General features: G+C 44.6%; 1 protein-coding gene across 2 annotated transcripts in view; it reads left to right on the top strand.

Moving 5' to 3' along the window:
* Positions 1-2,071: 2,071 nt before the first annotated feature.
* STAT4 (signal transducer and activator of transcription 4) overlaps positions 2,072-10,005 on the top strand; it is a 44,078-nt gene continuing 36,144 nt past the window's right edge. For both annotated transcript variants that reach the window (XM_040604476.1, XM_040604475.1), the window contains exons 1-3: positions 2,072-2,143; positions 4,823-4,951; positions 6,459-6,603. In XM_040604476.1, the coding sequence (XP_040460410.1) occupies positions 4,824-4,951; positions 6,459-6,603 (273 nt within the window). In that variant the 5' untranslated portion in view covers positions 2,072-2,143; position 4,823. The remainder of the gene's footprint in view (positions 2,144-4,822; positions 4,952-6,458; positions 6,604-10,005) is intronic.

The raw sequence follows: 10,005 nt of genomic DNA, 5'->3' as shown, positions 1-10,005 counted from the left end.
AGAAATAGAGAAACATGCACTGAACCACACAATTCTATAAATCGGAATTTTGCAGACTTCTGTTACTATCCAGAATCTCTGTATACAAATTCACCTTAAAAATTGCTCAATGCTACTAAAGATAATGCCAAATCTCATTTCAACCACATGTACAGTGAATACGGTGTCTACCCAGCCAATATGCAGACATGAGTCAGCTGCTGACACCTGCATGCTATCTTCTAGGAGTTGTCTACATAGCAAAGTTTCTCACATCACTTTCAATTCTCCTTCTGCTCTATCTGGAAAACATTACACATCAATAGTGACAAGCACTTTCCTCTCAACTACAACTCCAGCACCTGGCTTTTTCACTTGAACAAGGTTTCACGTGTCTCCTATGACAGAGCGTAATACCACTTGGTCGGCTCCTGGCAGCTTTTGTGAGCATGTCTCTTACTCCAGGTTTGCACAGCCTGGTGCAGAAAACCTTCAGTCATGACTGAGGTTTCTGGCAGGACAAAATATGATAAATAAAACAACAGCCGGTCAAAAGGATCCTCTTTAGGGCAGACTGCAGCTGCTTTGCGTCACATCAGAGCCACAACCCTACCACCCAAGTTCTGTGCTAAAGTAAGCTGGATTTGAAACGGTCATAATTTAGCATTTTCCACTCGCTTTGGTTTTAGCAGCATTGCACCTATTATAGAAATCCTTTTCCCAAGAATATACTTCTTTAGGGAAGAAATACTCGAAGCACATCTGTTGCCATAACTCTCACTATAAGAATATTATTTACAGACACGACATTGGATTGTTAACTCCTTAATTTAGGACAGGGGTCAAATCTTTTATTTTGGAGAGAAGCTCCTGCATCCCAGGCACTACCTGAAATGAGGGATGCTGTTGGAAGCCACAGCACATGTCATTTGCATGTTCTACCACCAAACTTCTGGAAGGACTAACGTATATATATGTGTGTGTGTGTGTGTGTGTAACAACTGCTGGTTGTTATAGCAGGAGCTTGGTGGCCAGCATGTGCCTTGGGAAGCTGCTGGGTCTGTGCCGAGGAGCCTGGCTCCCCAGGGGCATGGTGGCTCCCGCCATGGCAGGCCCCACACTACGAGCTGGAAAGGTTTAAATGTTTTTAAAGTCTCCTGAAGACAAATAACTTCTTTTCTCCTCAGAGCTTTTCTGAGATGATTGCTTCTGTTTTGCTGGTACCCACATCGCACGTTCCACAGTACCTGAAGCCCAATGGTACTGAGGCACTGGGGAGGGCTGGTGGCTTGCCCGGGGGTTCTGAAGCGCCCAGCACCGCTCACCCGCAGCCAGCCTGGGGTGGCACCGTGCGGGGGAGACGGGGCTGCCCGGGGCAGGGGGCTGTGCAGAGGCAGGGGGCAGGCCGGGCCCAGGGCCCGAGGCCACCGTGTGAGGGTCCCCAGGGCTCAGCGCCGGGCCCTGCCCGCGGGTCACACCAGCCCCAGGCAGCGCCGCAGGCCGGGGCACAGCGGCTGGGCAGGGCCGGGGGGAAAGGGCCCGGGGGGGCGGCTGGGGCCGGCTGGGCAGAGCCCCCGGCCTGCCCGGGTGGCCGAGGCGGCCAGCAGCGCCCTGGCCGGTGTCCGGAGCGGCGTGGCCGGCAGGGCCGGGGCAGGGACCGTGCCCTGCGCTGGGCACCGGGGCGGCCGCCCCTCGAGCCCCGGGGCAGCTTCGGGCCCCTCACGGCAGGGGGGACGCGGAGGGGCGGGAGCGTGTCCGGAGCGAGGGGGGGGTCGGTCCCTTCTCCCCAGGAACGAGCAGCAGGACAAGGGGAAACGGCCCCAAGCAGCGCCAGGGGAGGTTTAGGTTGGGTGTGAGGGAACATTCTCCACCGAAGGGCGGTGAAGCCCTGGGACAGGCTGCCCAGGGGGGTGGCGGGGTCACCATCCCAAGAGGTGCCCACCCGCGCAGCTGCGGCGCTCGGGCACGGCGGTGGGTGACCGCCGGCCCCGCCGCTCTCAAGGCCGTTCCCCGGCGCGGAGGCCGGCCCGGGGCTGACGCACAGGAAAGCCGCAGCGGCGGGGCGGGCGCGGCATAAAGCGCGGCGCGGCGGCGGGCGGAGGGAGGCACGGCCGCCCGGGACGCCGCCGGCAGCAGGCAGGGCCCGCACCCGCGGCTCAGGCAGGTGGGGTGCGGCGGGGCCGGGCCGGGCCGCGGGGCGGGGGCAGCGGGCCGGCCTGCCGGGGCAGGCGCTGGGGGAGGCGGAGCGGGACCCTGCCGGCGGGCCGGGCGGCGCGCAGGTGGCGCCGGTAGAGATTCACCTTCAAGCTGGAAGAGGGGAGACCTAGATCAGAGATGAGGAAGGAGATCTTCCCCGTGAGGGCGTGAGGCGCTGGGGCAGGCTGCCCCGAGCAGCCCCGGCCCTGGGGGGGTCAAGTGGAACGGGGCTGGGAGCAGCCTGCTCTGGTGGCAGGTGGCCTTGCCCAGGGCAGGGGTTGGGACTGGATGGTCTGGGAGGTCCCTTCCAACCCAGCCAGGCTGTGGTTCTACATGTAGTCGCGTTAGAGGCTCCCGGACAACACCGGCAGCCTTTGGGCAAGCACTCGGCCTCCCAATGCTCCATACCCGCTGTCACACACCCCTGGGCTAGTTGCTTTCAGGGACGAGCCACAACAAACCACAGCTATCTTAGCTACTCGTGTGGCTGCTTTTGTGCAAAAGGAAAACACATGTGGGCATGTATTGTACCGAGCGCTACAAAAATCCCATTTACAAGCCATACCCATGTGCCCTGCAAGCGTTCATGCCTGTGAGCATCCCCGCATGTTACATAGAAGGCCTAAGGGGGTTGCAGCCTGGACAAAATCTTGCTTTGCTTTTCTTTTTTTTTTTTTCTTTAGGTAATAATATTAAGTTTTCTTACTAATCTTTTTAGAATGCCCTAATCACCAGGATTCACCAGGAATTGCAATTAAAAGTCCTGCTGAAATTGAACAGGCTTAAAAATCTTAATTTCTTCTTTTTCTGAGCATGAGTTACTAACACCTCATGATCTGGTTCCTTGTATGCATCTCAGGAAATAAGGTCTGTGATTGTTTGTGACTATCAGTATAGCAACAGAGATAGCGAAACACTCCTGTGCGTTACTCCTCAGCAATTTCAAGAAACAAAGTAAATGTTCAGGCAATATTTTTTCCTCTCTGAACGGAAGTAATAAAGAGGAGGGAAATATCACTGGGCACATTTCCACTGACGTTACATACAGTGCCCTTCATACCACACACAGAATCATCCCATCCAGCCTTGGTTAAGGAGAAACTAAAACCTGCCAATCTCAATTTTGCATGAGTGAGTACTCATGACTCCACTACACCTTGGGATACTTTGTCTTTTTATGTTTTTTCCTCTGACTTAAGGAACCACAAAATGAAAGACCACAGCATTAAAAGATTAAAAAGTTTAAAGTTCTCTACTTTAAACTGTTGACATTCTGAAACTGTAATTCAGAACTGGAAATAGGAAAGCTGTTTATAAAAAGGTCAGCTTTCTATAAAAACATCAATTTTGATGAAATTCTTTTTTTTTTCAGGAAAAAATTCTGTCAAAAATATTCAAGCAGATATAATATGTTGACCCACTGCAGTACAATCTTTAGCCCATGACTGGATTTTCTGTAGACTTAACACAAACAAACATTCTAACAAATGGGAACACAGCCTCTGGTGTGGGATCAGGGTGTGGGCAGAGCCCACTTGAGGACCAGGATCCCAGGGCACAGACCCTAGGGCATCCCTCTTCTCTGCTCATCCACGATGGCCTGTTTTCCACCCTACTGTTGACTTTTTATCCTTGTGCCACATCTAGAATTACAGCCTGGCGTAGCATGCCCTGAGGCAATGTTTTAGCTGTAGTCTTTCCTGCATTGAAAAAATCACCATGAAAACGGTGGGTTCACCAGTGGGGTTAATGACGAGGCGGCACAACCCTAGAGTGCAGGCCTCCAGAAGGTAATGTTCTCCTAAGTAGGGAGTCAGTCACTTGGGCTGAGGTGTCTATATGGAGAGCCTGCACACCCAAAACGATCCTTTTAGCCCACAGAGTGGAGCAGATACTAATTCAGCCCACCTAAAATCTGGAACAACCAAGCTTCTAACTCCAGAATCTCAGTAAACAGCCAAAACTTACTCGGGATAGGTTTTTTTCAGTAAGAATTTCAGAGCCTGTCATTGGGTGATGCTAATCTTGCTTGTCTTACAGGTTTCATCTAACTTTACACTTCCCAATTTTTTTTTCTTCAACTCTCAGAATTCTATGGCAATTAAAAATGGAAAAGAAGCACTAGATCAACAATTCAGGCTGTAAAATGTTTGTTCTCAAAACAGAGAATGTGGGGCTCTAGGAACAGCACAGTAACATGCAGCCGTTAATGGCTTTAGGAAAAATTTGAGTGATATAAATTCGCTAAGAGAACAAATCGATTGCTTTCTACTACCATAAGAATAGTTTTACTTGGATTTGAAGAGTACAGCCCTAAGATGCCTCTCTTAATGAGTGATGCTGTGTAACTCTCCTTGCTTTCTAAGTGTCATACGGTACCCCAAAACATTTGCATTACGGAAGGAAACTGGCAGAGGTGCCCAATCAAGTGTGAGAGCTAGTATTTCTTTTAACAGTCTTGCTCACTGTTCGCACCCTTCCCTTTGACAACTAACTTTAATCAAGTACCATCTGCTGTGAAAGACAGAATAAACAGGAACATTAAAGTATGTAATGAGAACTACAATGAAAATAAGTGATTTATACTCCTTGGATCATTCATTCATGACCTTTCAATGGCAAACACGTTTCATCTTTTCTTTTGCAGTATGTCCCAATGGAGTCAAGTTCAGCAACTGGAAATAAAGTTTCTGGAGCAGGTAGACCAGTTCTATGATGATAACTTCCCCATGGAAATCCGGCACCTACTAGCACAATGGATAGAAAGCCAAGATTGGTAGGATTAAATTTATTCCCTCTCTTATGATTTCAGTCATGAACAATTCTTTCATTATCTGGCAGATTTTAGGGTGCTTCTTTGTCAACTGCGCAGGCATCTGCACTTCAAGTATAGTATCCCACTAGTTATGGATTTAGCACGTTGAACTGTTGGAGTTTAAATTTAAGGAGTGTCTGGAGATGAGGTTTCATTTGAACTTGCTCCTAAAGAAAATCCAATAATAATGGTTTAGCAAATTAATGGTATTACAGTTTTTTCATAGAAAAAAGTAACGTAAGTTATTTTTCAATGGAAATGTTATACATTTACCTCTTGCAGCATAAAATTATTCACTTGTCCAAAACTGCACTTAAAGCTGGATATATAATTTTGGGGAACAAGCAAGCTATTTGCAGGAACTGTTCTCTGTGAGGTGAATTTATGCACGAGTTTTATCTTAAGAAAACTCCAAACTAAATGCAAAAAAAAGTTTATATTCACTGTAGCAGAAAGAGACATCTCAATTTTCAAGCTAAATCCACAAGACTATTGAAGGACTATTGCAATTAAACAAAAAAATATCTGCCGAGGAATGTGATCTTTCCTTACAGTTTATAGCTCAGTGTTTGTGGGGCTGTAGGAACATGGGAAAACTTTAAAGTCTCCTTTTTGCCATATTTAGCAGGCATCTCTCAAATAGGCATCTGCCACTTGCAGGGCAAGGAGAGAGAATATCCCAAGGACAAGGATGACATATAGTCCAAAGTCTATCTTCCTCTATTTAGCTTGCTAATGTTATTGCCCTTCATGTGCCAAGCTGTTCCATAAACAGAAGAACCAGTAAAGCCTGGTTTTGTGTGTCTTTGTGTCCTGCATACCCTTCACCAGTAGTCAGAGTCTTCCTGTATCCCCAAATAGTTTGGCTGAGTGAAGGCTCATCTGGTGCCTGGTGTGAAGAAATATATCTGCTGACTGGCCATCTGGCTGTTGCCTCCTGGAGCAAAGTTATTACTGCCATTTTCCTCAGTGGAGGCGCTAATTTGGATTACTCTCCTCTACCAACCTGCCAGTTTTCTGTGAAATTTGTAAGAACATACTATCTTTTAGACTTCAAGCCCAGTGTCAACTTTGTCTGAAACTGGGCAACAAATTCAGAAGTTATATCTGTGTGACTGACAGAGCAAGAAGGACTGTATGTGTAAGCCCCATTTCCTTTGAGAAGTGGGCTAAAAATGCTTAAATATTGACCGGACCAGAGACTAGAAAACGCTGGTTGTCTCCCCTCTGGCTGACTCCATAGCTGCACACTAAGAACATCCTCACCCTGTCTTTATAGCTGCATATCTACTTGAATATAAATAAAAGGATCATAAAATCAATCATTCACAAACCTCTAACTATATGCAAGTCGCTATATATTTAAAGGCTTTTTTTCTGCCTAGATTTCTGAACAGATTGTAATTTTCTGTACAGATAGATCGACACAACATTTTAAACGTGTGGTTCTCATTTGTGGATTCTTTAGGGAGGCTGCATCCAACAATGAAGCAATGGCAACGATCCTTTTACAGAATTTGCTAATACAAGTGGATGAACAGCTGGACCGGGTTTCCCAGGAGAAGAACCTTCTCTTGATACACAACCTGAAAAGAATCAGGAAGCTGCTGCAGGTGAGTCGTTACTTCAGATGACAAATTGCACACTCTTACTGGTTTCTAAAGGTAGTGTCCAACCTCTGTTGAACATGGTTTGTTCCTGAGCACAGCTCAGAGCAGTCCTGATTGCTATGGACTCTAAGCAGCTATGGGAAGACCAAGCCTTCAACAAGATAATTCAAAATAATAATTCCAGTATCTGTTACTTTGTGGAACAATAATTCACATTTTAATGCACGCTGCTGAGACACAGGTGCTGTGACTTCTTAGCTCTGTGTGTACCTGTGTTCCACTGAGTTATTGAAAAATAAGACTATGTAGTGCTTATGGACGTTCCTGTTTTGTACAAATGTAATTATCACCTTTCAGACACATACAGATATTTATGGAATAAAAATGCATATTTGGGGCTTAAAGCACCCTGAAAAAGAAAACCCTGTAAATCATTAGCATGTGTGCTATTTTATGCGCAGGTGGGATTATTTGTTATGAATGGTTTAAAGGATTTTCCGTTAGGCTTCTGCAAAATGATACTTATTTTGATTAGCTGAATGTTTCTCTAATAATTGTTTATCTAATGCGAGGATTCTCAGAGTCCCACTTCATTAGTCACCTACTTCCTGACATCTCTCTGTCTGCTGCATAAAACAGATACACATCTGAATTTAATGAAAGTTTGGGTTTTCTCTTCTTTGATGGTGTTTTCCATAAGTACTTAAATGACAATTATATGGCTTGCAAAACATTTTCTCTATTTGAGATATATACATACATATATGCATACACACACTGGTCTGGAAAATCTTAGCATGACCATGCCAAATATTTTGTTCTCTTTATGGCTGTATGTCTTTCTATTGTTTATCCCTAATGGTGGCCTCTTAAAAATGTGACAATATTTCCATCACTACCACGATTTCTTCCAGTGTTATGTAAGCAGTCTCATGTAACTTAAAAATTAAAGTTGTTTTTTGTTTCTTTTCTGGTTTGTATAGCAGCACTATCCATAATTTCAGTACTGCTCAGACACACCAGATTTACTTAACTGCTTTTGGAGTTAACTAGAGAAAGGTTAATCCTGTTATTTCTGTCATGGTCTTGGCACACTTTACCACAGCAGAGCTGAGACAGAGCTGTATCGCCTTATTAAAAGTAATCTGCCACAGCAGCATACACATGGAAAGAGCATTTCAGGGCACTGAAATAAGCAGTTGCACTGGTGTATTCCTGGCTTAAAAGATTGTGCATGTATGGTTATACCATCACAATGTGCACATGCAGAAGGACTTCTATATATTTACCTATAGGCTGTACAAAATTAAAATCTCTCACTGGTCCTTCGTCTCTTCACACCATTTGTTTTATTCTAATATTTTTACCAAAACTTGAAGAGGCAACTCTGAATGCTCTGTGAAATTTGGCATATGTAATCAAGCCTTGGGCACACGCACATAAGTTTACGTAATAGCCAGCATGAAAATGGCCAGAACAAAACTCATTTCATTAAAGTCCTGTTTGGACTTAAGTTTGGAAATTCTATTATATATTTCCAAAGAGCATGAAGCAAAGGAGGCTAATTAAAAAAAAAAAGAGAAAGGGAATTTTAAGTGATTCCTGATCAAGTGGTTTCTCAGGTGGCAAGGATCTGAGCCACAATTCCAGAACAAGCCAAAATTTTCAGCCAAGCCCCCCCACACACACAACTGTATAGCTAGGTTACAGTCACCATATACTAATTGCAGCAGCGCCAGCATCAGAGCTGATCTTTTACTTCTCTAGATAAAACAACAGTAAAGGTCCATGTGGAGCAGTCTAACCCATCATTTCGCTTGATTGCTGGCTCAGAAAAGAAATGCTGCACAAGTTGTGAGGTGCACCAACTTATCTTCCCCATCACCCTGTAGCACTGTAAGGCCCTGACTTGGCAAGCTTTCTCAAGCAGCATGGTCTCTCTGCTCCCTTGGGGTGCAAAGGTCTGTAGGTTTGCAGTCTAAAGCATAATGAACTTCTTGAGAGAACAGGTGTGATGCTGGAATTACACTGCTTGTTAAAAAGGATCTGAGTCTTGAGCTTTGCAGTAAAATGTTTCCAGCTCAACAAAAAAAATTAAATACAACAGCTCTCTCCACACTGATAATGTTGGCCTTTCTCCGTTACATCAAGACAGTATAACCTGTATTCAGATAAAAACCTACTCATTCAGTTTCAAAACAGACATGAGAACCACCAGATGCTGAACTGCACTTTCACTATTAGAGCTTTTCCTGATTTCTTATGACCTTTAGCGCTATCAGCCACCGTCTATTCTAATTTCCAAAATAATTTCTATAGGCTGAAGTAGGACCAGACTCTTAAAACAGTGTTGTTACTATTGTTATTATGGATAAGGCAAATAACTTAAAGTATGTCTTAAAAAAATCTGACACAACAGTGTTTTTGATTTTTGTGCAAAATATTATGTTACAACTTTAATTTTTAGAACATTGATGATAAATGCATTTTCAGCCAAAGCATGGGCTGCATGTTGTATAGAGCTGCACAGGCAGTCGCCTGAGTTTCAGCTGTTAAAATTATTTCTTTATTGGTTAGGTAAGTACATCAGGAAAAAAACCACTATAGTAGTGGTAATCAGCTGACATCCTATCCTTGTTATTAACTGTCAAGTATTATTAATGGACTATGAACTGTACATGACACATAGTATGGACAGTATCAGCTGTAACGTCCTATAATTTGACTATGCAAATTATGTAATTATGGGGCTAATTTTTTTTAATGCCTCACTGATTATATTCTATTGCTGAATACATGAGAAGCTTGGAACTGAGCATTTGGCTCCTCACCCACAGCTGGATGCATTTGCAGATACCTAACTCTTGCAGCTTGAGCTGGCTTGTGACAGTTCCGTGACACAACAGCAGCAAAAGGTGACTGATGTACACAGTACAGCACCATGGTCCCTGTTGTACCACCATCCCACCTAGAGAAAGGGAGACTGGAAAGGTGTGCTGTAAATCTAGTGAGATTTTTCACCAGCTTTGATGGACGGAGGACTGGGTTCCTAAATAAGAGAGGAAGCTGCCTTTGCAAACATCTTGTCATTTCTAGTGACTCTGCAAACAGTGTTGGTTTGATTTTCTCTGAAGGTTAGTTACCATGAGCCCACCTTTATCTTTGCTTTGCTCTCTAGCGCAAGCACTTCTTTGAAATTTCACAGTTCACTCCTCTTCCTTCCCCTCTATACCACACACACAGATGTACAGGCACATGTACAGCATGCACACACACACACAAAGCTGGTCAACCTCAATACATGACCTAAGTGCAATGTTTGTTCATTATTTTGAACCAAATTTTGTTTAAATATTAAATAATACTTGTGAAAATAGATAATGCTGGAAACCAACATTTTTTACT

Source organism: Falco naumanni, chromosome 8 (genome assembly GCF_017639655.2).
Source record: "Falco naumanni isolate bFalNau1 chromosome 8, bFalNau1.pat, whole genome shotgun sequence".
In the NCBI taxonomy this organism is placed as follows: domain Eukaryota; kingdom Metazoa; phylum Chordata; class Aves; order Falconiformes; family Falconidae; genus Falco; species Falco naumanni.
Note: the sequence above shows the minus strand (reverse complement) of the source record. Positions and strands in the feature narration are given on the sequence as shown.